This window comes from Seriola lalandi, unplaced genomic scaffold (assembly GCF_002814215.2).
Source record: "Seriola lalandi dorsalis isolate HSWRI2012SDOR001 ecotype SW California unplaced genomic scaffold, Sedor1 jcf7180002054825, whole genome shotgun sequence".
Lineage (NCBI taxonomy): Eukaryota > Metazoa > Chordata > Actinopteri > Carangiformes > Carangidae > Seriola > Seriola lalandi.
This window is the reverse complement of record NW_019525378.1, coordinates 980,782-994,849: the sequence shown is the minus strand read 5'-3', so window position 1 is coordinate 994,849 and position 14,068 is coordinate 980,782. Positions and strand designations below refer to the sequence as shown.

The 14,068-nt window shown below is 40.4% G+C and overlaps 2 protein-coding genes and 1 non-coding gene across 3 annotated transcripts; 2 read left to right on the top strand and 1 right to left on the bottom strand.

Moving 5' to 3' along the window:
• Window positions 1–168: 168 nt before the first annotated feature.
• Window positions 169–225, bottom strand: LOC111669954 (U7 small nuclear RNA). The gene has a single exon (XR_002761826.1). It is a non-coding gene; the product is annotated as a U7 small nuclear RNA (small nuclear RNA).
• A 3,004-nt stretch (window positions 226–3,229) lies between these two features.
• Window positions 3,230–7,187, top strand: tpi1b (triosephosphate isomerase 1b). The gene is made up of 7 exons (XM_023426429.2): window positions 3,230–3,441; window positions 5,198–5,321; window positions 5,559–5,643; window positions 5,774–5,906; window positions 6,063–6,148; window positions 6,246–6,333; window positions 6,443–7,187. The coding sequence occupies exons 1-7, from the start codon at window positions 3,333–3,335 to the stop codon at window positions 6,559–6,561; spliced, it is 744 nt and encodes a 247-aa protein (XP_023282197.1). The 5' UTR covers window positions 3,230–3,332; the 3' UTR covers window positions 6,562–7,187.
• A 1,385-nt stretch (window positions 7,188–8,572) lies between these two features.
• On the top strand, window positions 8,573–9,826 carry LOC111669917 (uncharacterized). The gene is made up of 2 exons (XM_023426426.2): window positions 8,573–8,822; window positions 8,924–9,826. The coding sequence occupies exons 1-2, from the start codon at window positions 8,651–8,653 to the stop codon at window positions 9,586–9,588; spliced, it is 837 nt and encodes a 278-aa protein (XP_023282194.1). The 5' UTR covers window positions 8,573–8,650; the 3' UTR covers window positions 9,589–9,826.
• Window positions 9,827–14,068: the final 4,242 nt, after the last annotated feature.

Below are 14,068 nucleotides of genomic sequence, written 5' to 3'. Positions count from 1 at the left end.
CTTTATCTATTGTGGATGGGCACTTAAAAAAGTAATGTTTTGATGCAATCAGAGGACATTTATGGTTTGTATTTTCTTTTGCTCTTCCCGTATTCCAAGGTCATGCAGAGCTGACTTGATAGAGACATAAATAACGTGTATTATGTGATTTTATTTTAAACATTCTGTGTGGGCTTCTCTTTAAGAGAAGCCTGCTAGACAAATATCTAAAGAGCAAAAATTCCTAGAGACCGAATGAAACGCCGACAGTACAAGTACTTTATGTACATACCTTATTGTCATGGTGTCACGATGTGTCTAGCCCAAGGGCCGCTGACAATAAAAACAATATCAACAAAACAAAAAATGGTTTATATATTTGTGACAAACACAATTCTAACATCTTTAAAAATGTAACTTTATTTTATTTTTTTTACCGCAGTGCATGCAGGGAATACAAAACCTAGCTCAATATACTCCAATCAGAAGACTAGATACTCGGCCAGACAGTACAAAGGGGGCGGGAATTTTGTCATCTCAGCCAATGAAACACAGTCTCAGCCACAGATCACGCATGCAATTTATTTTAAATAGGGATACACCGATAAATATGTTAAAACTGTAGTTTTTGTGGATAGAATAGCAAATAAAGAAATTAATGTGAGTTTACAAGTTGAAATTTTTAGATTATAGATATCAAAACTGAAATTATACTTATGTTTATGGTCAAGTCACTGTGGCTGTGATTAATTCCTTCCAGATCAGTTTAGAATGAATTATTACATAATACCATTTAAGTACACAACATATCCTTTCTTTTCATTCATATTTTGTTGCAGGTCCAAAACCTAAACATCTTCAATTTACTATAATGTGGGACCAAGAATAGTAGTAAATTCTTACATTTGAGAAGCTGCAACTGTCAATTATTTTTGCCATTTTGGCTTGAAAATTATTTATTTTCTTATCAAAATAGTTTGCAATTATTTTTCTATTGATTGACTAATTGATCAATTGGCTAATTCAAGCAACTAATATGGTGTTGTGATTTACTTTTGTACCAAATGATGACAAAAGGATTAAAAACAACAAGACTGTTAGCTCAACATGAGCCACAAATTCAACCCTATATACCTAAACACAAATGCAAGAAACATCTTATAGCAAAGACTCTGAAGTTAAAGTTCCCCTGATGTGACCTTTCATAGGCAGCAAGTAGAGGCCATGTTTTCAGGTGATCATAAAAGCAGACATTTCACTGTGTTATAATGAAGTCTTTTACAATTGTAAACAACACATAAAATCTCCTCCATCTCCTCTCTGCTTCGACCAATCCCGTCACGGAGTCCGCGCAGCCTGATTAACATACAGACAAAACACACTGTAAGAAGCAGGTGACTGCGCTGCGCTCATTTCAGTTTCAGCCACTTCGTAGAGACTCATCTTGACACTGGCCTCAGTCACTGCAGGTGTCCCTCAAAAAGCCTTTTGTAGCTGTAACAACTGGCCAAAAATAACCTCACAGATTGTTTCAAACCCAGATTTGTCCCCACAACCATAGCAAGACATGTATGCAAACATGTACATGTCCTAACAGAAGTTGATCTGCAATAAAGCTATACCACTATATCCCCATATAGACTAGAATAGCTTGTAAGAACCTTTATGATATACCTTACCTGTTACCTTTTTGAGACTTATTTTGAAAGCAATATGTGAGGCTACATGGGAGAGTGGTCTCAGACTTTTGGCCACCACTGTATATAAACTAACCCTATACTGAGAGGTGTTCCTAATTTTTTGTCCATCCCATTTATAGGAATTAGACTTGACAAACTATTAGGAACACTTCTCAGTACATCCCAGTACACTTAAACATTACCACAATTACAGCCTCCACACTGACCATTAAAATAAACCCACACTTTTCAAACAGATTCAGCAAATACTGAACATTATAATTCTCAAGAAGGAGGATTTACTGAAACGCCTGTTCCATTATACTGCATTAGTTTCATCCAGGTTCACCTAATACATATATATGAATTCAAATTCAAAATCAAGGAGACTTACAAATGCTAAAACAAATCAGCCCTTTATTTAAAGTTTACCCAATATACAGCAACGCTTAATAAAATGCATTCCTTTGAACAGAATGGTAATGGGGTTAATGGGGCAGAAATAAGTGACTGCAGATTGCCTTAAAGGTCCACTGTGTAACAGTTACACAGTGGATCTAAATTTTAGATCATCCTTCTTCACATTTTCTATATGATATTCTGCAGCCAAATTTGTGCTTCTTGATAATAAAATGTGATAATTTGCATTTACTATTATTTGTTTCTGTGTGTGTTTGTTTTTTCCTCCCTGTGACACACAATAAAATGATTTGCATATTTTCCATAAATGATAACAATAGACTTTGATGCTATAAAAATTTGAGTCACATTGGACTATTTTAGATTTTTGTTTTGTTTTTTAATTCTTCTTTGAGTAAAAAGAGAATGAGGGCTTGGGGTTATTTTGATTTATATACTGGGGCTTAAATATATATATTTTTTCTGTGCTTATTAATAATAATAAAAAAACTAATGTGCAAATTGCTTTAATACTAGGTCTACATGTGTTATCGGACTCAGTTATTCTTTCCAACTGCATCTTAAAAATTGCCATTAGGAGCTTATGAGGTTTATCTTCACTGTTGATTTTTTTCACATGCATTCCTGTTTCAGCCGTCAGGGAGCAAACATATCTCTCAAGACACGTATTCACCACTATGCCAAAGTTTTAGGCATTTTAGATGTTTAGATTCTTCTCCATCACCCAGGCGTCTGAAGTATGTTGAAAGTTATTATTTATGGCATTATGTTTTTACTTTTAGAGCCTAAAACTTTTGCAAAGCACTGCATGTAAATGGACCAAGTGCTCAGGGTCATCTTGCTGAAATCCAAGGTTTTACATATATTTTGTCACATTTTCTAATTTAAATCTTTATTTCCATGAAGCTAAAGCTATTCTGATGACGTGATGCTATGTGGTATATATGACACCAAAACACATCTTATGTTTTAGCCTCGTACTTTTTTTCCCTCTGGGCCCCAATGTAACAGGTGCACTTGAATGCAGCATGACATTTTGCTCTTCCCCTTCCTCAAATGGGGAGATGCGTTTGCGGGCGTGCCGCCATAAACCAATGGAGCTGAGTGAGAGGAGGGGTTAAATTTTCCATGTTCATAAATACCCCTCGCTGCTTTCTCACGTCCGCTCTCTTGCCCCAGACGAAGTGCACAGTGGTGTATTGTCGGTACCGTTTTTAATTCTCAGCAAACACCTTCCCGAAAAAACCCGCAAACATGACCAGGAAATTCTTCGTCGGTGGAAACTGGAAGATGAACGGCGACAAGAAAAGCCTTGGGGAGCTCATCCATACCATGAACGGAGCCAAGGTGGACCCCAATGTCGGTATGTGGCTCTAGACAACCGCTACACAAAATCTCCCTGTGTGTGTTTAAATTTTCAGCCTGTAGTTTTCTGATTGGCATTATCACACTTTTAGTTGCTTTAGCCACGTTTCATTTCCTCGATGCCACATCCTGATTTCCATCCAGAGTGAAAAACGGCTCGGTCGTTCAATAAATCAATGACACAATTAGCATCACAGACCATCTCCTACATTTGATGCCCTAATAAAGTTACATTCACTGTGAGCTTTTCAACCGAGCTAACACAAACCTACAGGCAGAAAAGAGATGTGTGAATACAGATGAGGGACGCTCAGATGGGATTTTCAGTAATGTCGGTGGTGGGTGTGCGTTTGCAGCTGCACGTAGTCCAGCAGCCAGCCCTGCCTCTGCTGTGAGAGGGCAGGGTGCATTCAAGTGCACACTGATAAAACAGTAGTCTATTGTGAGCTTCTTTTGCGAGTTATTTTTAATGTGACCTGTTGAGACAGTCTGTTGCTGAAGAGCAGGGCGAGAAAAAACATCACGGCCACGGGGGTATTAGTCAGAATTGTTCATGTGTGGTAATCCAGCCTACAATTTACGCAACGCGTCCTGAACGCAACAGTAGACATTTGGCCTGTTGCTGTCTGCTTCCTGCTGGCTGGAGACAAACTATACACAAGATGCCGCCGCTGTTGCTGCTGTTTTAAGACGCTACTGTATTTGTTCAGTGCGTGATACTCTGATCACACAGCGGGGAGACGCTGCGTGTGTCTCGGCCTGTTTCCGCTGTCGACAGGCCAGTTGTGCTTCTCCTGCAAACTGGAGTTATGTAACTGTAATGTTGTGTATGTCTCTCACAGGCCTGATCTGCACAGGAGCAAACTGTCATTCTGTTCAGCCTCTCCTTGGACCTTGCTCCATTAATGAGTCGCCCCCCCTTACAGAGCCAGGCTGAAACCCAAGCACCGTTTTCCCATTGGCCTCTCTACTGAGCTTTAAAGTCAAAGTTCAGCTGGTTCCTCTCTCAGGCTGATTTTCTTCACATGAAGGATATCTAAACTCTTTTATTTGACCTTTTGAACTCCGGCTCATGACTTTTCCTTGACTTCTGCAGAATGCAGCCATGTGTGCGACCTTTTGGAGGCTGAACTCAGACCTTTAATGTAGAGAGGTCTGAGTACAGTGACAGTGGAGAAATGACCTTTACTCTAACCAATGATAAGGAGAGGTGTTTAATATAGACTCCTGTAACCCCAAAGATATAGTTACATTGTGAATGTCAGTGTCTGAGCTTTACTGTACTTTGCTTGACTCATGCAGACTGTCCTGCTGTTGACTTTTGTAAAATGGGCAAACATGGTTTAGTGAGTTAATATTATTTTTTTCAGTGGGGCAGTACAAATCTGGTGCTTGTGTTTGATTTCAGTGCTGCTGCAACAAGTCTTACTGATGTGAAGAATCCAAAACACTTATAACTAACTTAACTTAACTGTTGCACATTGGTGTAAATCAGTTTGAAATGAATGGCAGTAAGGCTACGTCACTGAAGTGATACAATTATTTGAAATGAAGAACAAATGCGTATTAATATAAGCCATCTCACCTGCATTATAAATGACAGTTTCTCTGAATTTATTTTATACGTCCAATTAATATCTTCTGATGTACCAAAAGTAGATTTCAAATTATCACACCATTAACTTTAAGGAAGCTGGTCAAAAATGTATTTTTATAAAATGTAACCTAAGCCTGGTTTTGTTCTGTCGTAACAGAGGTGGTGTGCGGCGCTCCAGCAATCTACCTGGACTTTGCCAGGTCCAAGCTGGATGCCAAGTTCGGTGTGGCTGCTCAGAACTGCTACAAAGTTGCCAAGGGTGCCTTCACTGGGGAGATCAGGTACGTGTTGCCTCCATCAGAGGAAAATGACAAAGGTTTGATAGATAGTGAGCAAATAAACATGAATACATGAAAACAACTTAATCATGCAGATGGCTGAAATGCAGAGAAATAGCTCCATGGTCACTTGAAAAATCCTCTTCTTCAGTCGGATCACAAATACAAAATCTTTTTTTTTTTTAAATGGAGCAGATTTGATCATTTTTGTAATTATTCTATGAATATTATTTGTTTCAGCCCTGCGATGATCAAAGACTGTGGTGTGCACTGGGTGATCCTGGGCCACTCTGAGAGGCGCCACGTCTTCGGAGAGAGCGATGAGGTAATCCTGGGAGGTTTTCATCCCATAGCTTTATCACTGTCTGTAGTGACACTGAAAGGTAAGGCATCCTTTTTAATGAGTAAGATGGACAGAAAAAAAACAAACATCACTGCATTTTGTGTTGTGGCAGCTCATTGGCCAGAAGACAGCCCACGCTCTGGAGAATGGTCTCGGTGTGATCGCCTGCATCGGCGAGAAGCTGGACGAGAGAGAGGGCGGCATCACAGAGAAGGTCGTCTTTGCTCAGACCAAGGTCATCGCAGGTACGCGGCTCCACACAATCCCATTGTAGAGGTTTATATGCTCAGCCTAAATATTTCAACACATATTTCAGAGGGAGGTTTGTGCGAGTTAGAGAGTGGAAAACAGAAAAACTTGCGAAATACAAATTCAAGTCTTATCACACGTCTCTTTCACAGACAATGTAAAGGACTGGAGCAAGGTCGTGCTTGCTTATGAGCCTGTGTGGGCCATTGGCACCGGCAAGACTGCCTCCCCACAGCAGGTAAATATTAGAAACCACTGAATATTTCCTGATTTTATGATTACTACAGTCTCTTACATAACCCATCATAATGCGTCTGGTTCTTGTGACATCTCAGGCTCAGGAGGTTCATGACAAACTGAGGGGATGGCTGAAGACCCATGTATCTGAGGCTGTTGCCAGTTCTGTGAGGATCATCTACGGAGGTCAGTCACTGTGACGAGAGGAAAAAAATAATAATCATATTCTTGTTTTGGTTTCCCACGTCCGTCTCTTCTCATGGGTCTGCGCTCTTCTTCTTCTTCTTCTTCTCAGGTTCTGTGACCGGTGGTACCTGCAAAGAACTTGCCTCCCAGAAGGACGTTGACGGTTTCCTCGTTGGTGGAGCCTCCCTCAAGCCAGAGTTTATCGAGATCATCAACGCCAAGTTATAAAAAAAGAAAATTTAAAAAAACCCACGCAGCTGCAATGTCACCACGTCCAGATTAGAGGCCAGCTCCATTCAGATGATCCAGTTCCACCATCCCTCACTCTCAGCACTTAGCCATCTTCCCCTTTTTATTCAAAGTATTTTGTGTAATGATGTCATTCCCTCCTTTTCCTTTATCTTTTTTGGGTATATTTTGTCTTAAAGAAAAGGGACAGGTTGACACATGCACTGTCCTGCACTGAAAAGAGTTAAATCCACTGAGAAAAGTCTGTGTGCATACTAACTTCCACACCAAGTGCTCAAGCTGTAAAGACTGACAGTTACACCTTGAGGTGGACAAGCAGTCCACGCCTTTACTTGAATAGTTTACCAACTTCTTTGTGTAAACGGTGTCACAGCTCTTGTCAATCAGATTTATTTGTCTTTTTAATATTGGTGTCTCTTTTGTGTAATTATGATGTTCTTCTGTGGCTTTTACCTCCCTGTAGACGTGCATGATCCGCTCTCTCTCATTGGCTGTTTCGCCAAGAGGGAGGTGTCCATTACATGTAATCCATATTGTGTCATGGCCGATGGGTTTAAGGGTGGGATGGCTGTAAGGAAACATTATAATAAACGGTTTAGAGACTGTTTCAGTGTGTTGTTGTCTCTTGTTTTTCTTTTGCCCCGATGTCATCTATCCTATGACTTTCCCATGAAACCCTGAAATTACATTTTATATGACACATGCTTGAATATACCAGTCGGATTCATAACCTGCTCTTCAGGCTGCTGTGTATTCCCACACACACACACAACAGTAATCCCAGTGGTATTCTCAGGATGGCAGAGAGAGAGTATCTCATTACAAGAGTGGACTCCTGTTAAGACAATGCCATGCAGAGAAGCATTTCGCTGCTATTTTTATCCCGGCGCTGAACCAGAACAGACACGAAGCAGTCAAAGATTCATGTATTGGGCAAATTATATGCCCCTGTACAGACACAGGTAAAGTCCATCAGACTGTAAAATAAAATCCAAAGCTCACTGAGAATTTTAATCACCACATCTCGTGCTTTGTTCCCACTTCAGGTCTCTTATTAAGTCTAAATGCAGCGTGAAGAGCACTTGCCGTCCAGCTGCTTAATAGTTCTCTCTCCCTCGCACGACACTTCCACTTTACTGGACTCGCTGCACAAGCCAGGAAGCAAATCCACATCGCTCTGAAGTCACTTCTTACATATCAATGTCAAGACAAGGGCAAGAGTGGTTTTTTTTTTTATTAAAAAAACAACTTTTCCTCTTAACAGTTTCAGTATTCAGTAGAATAAAAACAAACACACACACACACACACACACATATATATATATATATATATATATGCATTTACATATGCATATAGTAACAGCATTAATCAGTTATGCAACACCAGGATTTTCAGGCAGAGTGGGCTAAAAGGTCAGAGGACAAGAAAGGCTTGTCCACTCCTATTGAGCTTCCTTACTTCCTTACTCGTAACAATCCACTACTCCTGCTGAGGAATATTATTCTGTCCCTGGTTTGCTCTCTACAGGGAAAGACAAGGGCTCAAGATTAAGAAAAATGCATGAGTCACCCTTAGGCCTTCACCATTGCAGCTATTAGTAGTGCTTTTCATCCAATTAATAAAAGCGTTGATAAAGCTTATAATGTTGTAGTTTTTGTATGGTCAACAAGTACTGCGTTGATGTACTGTACTGCAGACTGCATTATACACTCAGCGGCCACTTCATTAGGTTCACCTCTGGATATTCACCATCACTATGACCTCAGTGCGAAAGTAAATTAACTTTATGACAGTGTTAAAAAAACATCATTAACATCTTGGTTGTTTCTGATTACATGAGACTGTACAGTTGTATAAAGTGGCCACTGAGTCCGCCTCCCTCTGCAGCCTGGAGAAGATCTGGGCTCTGACCTTTGCCCCCCGGTCCTGCAGGGGGCGGTAGTTCCCCACATTGAACACTTTGCGTGGCTCGGTCTCATGTCCGTGTTTACAAGCGAAGCGTGACGTTCAGGGACTCGCACTAATACGCCTCCAAGCGCAACTAAAAGCTGTTCATTTCCTGTAAAAATGTGCAAAATGCTGTCACTGAAGGCTTTTCTCAGCGAGAGGCTGACGGCGGCAGCGGAGGAGATATTTGGAGCTGTTGAAAAGACAATAGCCGAGTACAAAGAGGAGATCTGTCGCTCCAAAGATTTAGAAATCAGTCGTCTCAGGATGCAGCTGAAGCTCCTCAAGTCAGGTTGGTTTGAATCTCACTGCAGCCAAACCTCATTCACTTTTACATTCATTCTTAGTTCAATGACACGACTGTGATTTTGCTCTGTGTGTCTTTTTCCTCAGACCCTCGGGCAGATAGATGTCTTGGAGCCCAGCTGCAGCAGCACACCCATCACCACCACCATCACCATCCTCCTCCTCCTCCTCCTCATCATCAGCAGCACCACCAGTCAGTCCCTGCTGTGGAGGCTCCCGAGTCCCAGCACTGTGAGGAGGATGAGGGCAGCAGCATGGAGCAGGAGCACCCGGAGCCCTCACAGATCAAGAAGGAGCAGCAGAAGAGCCACAGGGATTTCTGGATGGGTCACGACGCGGAGCAACTGGACAGCCTTGAGTCAGACATCAAAGACTTCATCTCATCTCCTGCAAGTCTTAAAACCAGTCTGCAGGACACCACGTTACCCTTCCACCCCTTCCACAACAACAACAGCAACAGCAGCAGCGAGGACAGTAAAGAAAAACCCTACAGCTGCTCTGTTTGCGAGAAGCGTTTCAGTAACTGCTCCCACCTCGCAGCTCACATCAGGACACACACGGGGGAGAGGCCATACAGATGTGAAATATGCAGAAAGACTTTTATCACAACGAGCGCTCTGAACAGACACCAGACCATCCACACCGAGGGGAAACACTTTGTGTGTAATTACTGTGGTAAATCCTTTAAATGGATGGAGTCTCTTGGCAGACACATGCGAAGTGTTCACAAGAGGGAAAATATGCCTGTATGACACTCTGCAGCTGGACATTGAAAACACACTCGTCCAATAGATTAGATATGTTGTTATTATGTATTAGTCATCTATGATTTAATTATATAAAATAGGTGCAAACAAAGAATGTAATGTCTGTTTTCTATCATTAGTTGTGAATTATGTTGTTAAATGTGCATGGACCTGATGAAGCCTTGTGTACAAAAACACTAGCTGCAGTAACTTATGTGTAAATAAACTGTCGGAGTACCCTAAAGTTTTTTTTTTTTTTTTGTAAGAAAACAAAACAAATTACGGCCAATTTATTCTTACAGAATAAAGTCCAAATACTCAAAGTACTCTGGTATGGTTCAATGTTTTCTGCTTTCTGAAGCATAACATTAGAAAAGGGAGGCTGCACTGTGCTCCAGTAGGTGGCAGTAACAGCATTTCATTCATAATTTCTACAACATCTAGACTATTTGTTAGTGTTCAGGCCCTAGTGTCTAATGTAGTGAGTGTGTGCTTCCTCTCTGGGAGCTGCAGTAATCTCAGCCTGTAGTCTCTTTTTCACAATAAGAAAACATTAAAAAAGATGAAGATGGTATGATCGACACACGCAGTATATTTCCTTCACCTAAATAGTTATAAGAATAGTATAACGACCAGATTAAATGGATCCATGAAAGGGAGATATCCAGGATACAACCACAGACCATTTAAAATTAAAATTTTACTTTGGATTCAAATATTTAAATGCTATGGGGATTTTTCTCCAATCTTTCCCATGTGAGAAGTTTCTGTCTACTGTAAGTGAGGACATAACTGTGAAGAGAAGTAACCTCTCTTTCCCTTCTTTTTATTTACTCACAAATTGCATTTTGTTTTGGAAAAATAATCTCACTTAACGTTGTCTGACGGTATCATATATAGTTTCCTGTATCAGCTTCTTCCAGCGCTTCATCGGTTCCAAACTTTCATGGAAACTATCCGATTTCTACACTGAAATATTAAAATCCAAAACTCCATGTTTTTCAAATGGAAACATTCTAGTTGTCTGGTGCATTAAAAAAAAAAAAAAAACTCAATTCCATAAAAATTCTGCTTGACATACTGTAATAGATGTCTTTGGAAACTTCACCACTAGAATCTTAAATAAAGTCCTGTGGGTTTGAACTATATTTAACTTCACAGCTTGAGTTTGTAATGACTGATCCATTGGTGGGTCAGTGGCATTTAGAGACTCTAAACCGCATAGTGGTATTTAAGGAATAAATTGGCTAAAAGGACCACATGGACCACAGCACATTTTCAAATAAAATTATACTCAAAGGGGCTGTAAGGCCACATTTTTATGATTTACATTTGACAAATCAGTTTTTTATTGTCTTCTTTCTTTCTTTTTTAAAAATGTTTTTGTAGTAGACATTTTGACTTGTTTCAGTAGGAAAAACAAAAGTGTGAGTGATAACATTAACAAGTGTCCCATACGTCCTGGCGGTGTGACAGTGAGCCAGCATGAGAAACAGCAGAATAACTTGCCTGTGTGTCTAACCAGCACCATTAGGAGTGGAAGATAAGGGTGTATGAGTGAGATAGAGAGGGAAGGTTGAAGAAGCGATGAGCCAAAAACACAACTCGTTTTAATTAGTATGGATTCATTTTAACTTGGTAGCTACTGGAAAGTGGGTTGGTGGCAAACTGTTTGTCCTGGCTGAGTGTCCGTGTAGCAACGTCCAAACTCACAGGCAAATATGCCTCAAACTGGGAATCTAATTCTTTTTTTTTTTCCTAAAATTTATGGTTTTTGGCTGAAGTTTACAAAGCATAGCCAAAAGTATGTGGACACTCCTGGGACTAGAAGACATTTTGATGTGTCTTGGTAGCAAAAGCACAGGTGTAAATAATAAAATGAATGATGGCTGGATTACATTCAGCTGCTTCAGTTTCAGTGTCCTGGTGGTGTGCGTGCAGACTCACTGTCACACTGTCACGGCTTACTGGGTCACTTGAATACAACAGAGTTATTGTTAATATTAAAATATTAAATAGTAACACCTGTGGCTTTCCTACCATGACAAGTCAAAACATCTGCTGTGAAAAAAGGATTATTAATATAGTACACAATATGTGATGATGATATTTTTGACAATAGTGTGTTTCCAACTTCATGGAAACAATTTGGGAAAACCTCTTCTTGTGTCAGCATGAAAATGGTTTTTCAAGTTTGTTGTGGAAGAGCTTCACAAAAACCCTGGTCTAAACTCCGTCCAACACCTTTGGGATGAACTGGAAAACCGACTGTGAGCCAGGTCGCAGCGGCCGATCTCACTCATGCTCTTGGGTGTGAATGGGAACAGACCCCGGCAGCCTGCTTCTGAAATCTTGTGGAAAATGACAAGACTGGAAGCTGCTGTAGCAGCAGATTAATGCTCGTGATTTTCAACAAACATATGAGCTCAGGTGTCCACACACTTTTGGACTTACAGTGTGTTTGGCATCAACTTAAGATGTGCCTTTGGTTCAGCGAGGAAACACATACTCAGTCCTCCTCATTCCCCAGAGAGGGATTAGACAGGGCTTCCTGCTGCCCCTTCTATATATTATGAATCTATCATTGTATTCAGGGGTGAAACTGGGATTTGTAGTACATGGGAGCTGTGAGTGTAGCGTTGACTGTTTATGTTATAAATACTACATACAAATCTTCAATGAGCATGTTTTGAGGTTAAACTAAAAGCATTTACTTTGGTTCCTGATAACCACAGGGGTAAATCTAGAGCCTCGCCTCCCACAAAGCTGTAGAACATCTTGTTGAACTGGATTATTATTTCAGGCTACACTCACTCACTGGAGAGAGATTTTTTTTTTGAGAGCACTCATGTACATACAGGTGCTCTGTGCAGTAAACCACTTGTGACAAGTGTGCGGAGTAGACAATTAAAATGATGACACAATATCTCTTTGACATTGAAAATGTGGATTAGAATAAAGCTGAATTATGTGCTGGGGCTCAGCTCCAAATCATGTGTGTAAACTGAAGTACGAGAGTGGTGCTCTGACCAGATCTGTCTTAACTCGAATATACTGTACAAAGAAGGTTTATAGAGAGAGGTTATAATATAATGTAATTTCACCACCCACTCTGTTGTTTGGTTCGTTTTTGAGAAGGTTTCCAAATCTCCAAAAGAGCAATGTGCTTCCCATTAACTCAGCGGCCAAAGGGCTCCTTCACTCTTTGTTCCCATTAAATGGGTACACAATGTTTCAGGTATCTGTGGAAACAAAAATTACAAATATTTTTTTTGTTGGAACATAGCCTGGCATTATTTGAAAAAAAGCAAAGATGGCTTGAATTTGAGGTTTCCTTTTTCATTTTGTTTGGTAGGTCACATTTTATAAAGATGGAAAAAATAAAGAATAAATAAAAAGAATAATAAAGAATATTGTTTTGTGCAAATTATAAACTTTTTAAACCAGTTTTTAAAAGAAAAACATTTCATCATTCATGCCAACACACCTGACTGGTAACACCAGGCCTGTGTGACTGATTGATTTTATTATCCTGTATGTCATAATAATATAATAGTTATATATATAATACTAATTTAAAATCTTGACTTCACTGCACTAGACAGTATATGAATAGAATAGTGCTCATTTAGACCGACTGTGAATGAATTTATCAGAATAAAAATCCCTCTTTTCTTTATTGGTGCTGCCATCACCCTCAACATGAATCCAGTGGTAAACCATGACATAAATACTATTTCATGTCCAGCTCCTACCATCTGCAATAACAACGCGCTCTTTCCACCACATTCAAGTCCAACGTTGTGTTTGATTCAACAGAAGCTTTACCACAATGAATCATCTTCACAGTGATGAGTGAGTTTTTAATCCTTCTCTTTGTCTGACAAGACAAAGCGTATGGCATTTGCTAGATGTTGGGGAGGGGAAACACCTTGGACAGATGTTACTATGTTGGAAAGACTATCCTCGCTCAGCTTACTTTGTACCTCTGACACCCATCAAAGACAAGAATAACTTGTAGGGGCAAATAGTGGAGGAGACATAGGGCGAGTGAATTTAAAATGGGATCTTTCACACAGTGTGAAACAGAGACCATGACCTCTTCTCCAACTGTACTCATCACCTCCTTTTGTCAAACAGCTGCTGTATGAAGGTAAATAGGTGGACAGGCTCCTCATGGACCTGCTCTTTTCACCCCACACCTCCGCTGGTTTCCATTTATTAATCAAATCATGGTCTGTTTTAAAATATTGGATACCAGGTAATGCGATGTTACTGGAGTCAAGAGTGAAATCTCTCCATCTTCAGTCCTCACCGGACCAGTTTCAATCATCCTAGCTGCTGAGCTGCTGTGGATGCTGGTAAACTGCCGGCAGCAAGCTGCACCTACCCTGGTGTGTAGTGGAAGGAGGCAAAACGCTCTCATCCGTCTCTGGCTCTGGTCACCCACATGTCGTCTACAACCTCTTAAAGATGCTCAGCAGTG

Bases quoted from the DNA above. Each gene is read 5' to 3' on its own strand.
- tpi1b (XM_023426429.2), top strand. From the start codon at position 3,333: ATGACCAGGAAATTCTTCGTCGGTGGAAACTGGAAGATGAACGGCGAC. The intron at 5,907-6,062 runs GTACGCGGCTCC...TCTCTTTCACAG, and splicing joins TCAGACCAAGGTCATCGCAG to ACAATGTAAAGGACTGGAGC. The intron at 6,334-6,442 runs GTCAGTCACTGT...TCTTCTTCTCAG, and splicing joins TGTGAGGATCATCTACGGAG to GTTCTGTGACCGGTGGTACC.
- LOC111669917 (XM_023426426.2), top strand. From the start codon at position 8,651: ATGTGCAAAATGCTGTCACTGAAGGCTTTTCTCAGCGAGAGGCTGACG. The intron at 8,823-8,923 runs GTTGGTTTGAAT...CTTTTTCCTCAG, and splicing joins GCTGAAGCTCCTCAAGTCAG to ACCCTCGGGCAGATAGATGT.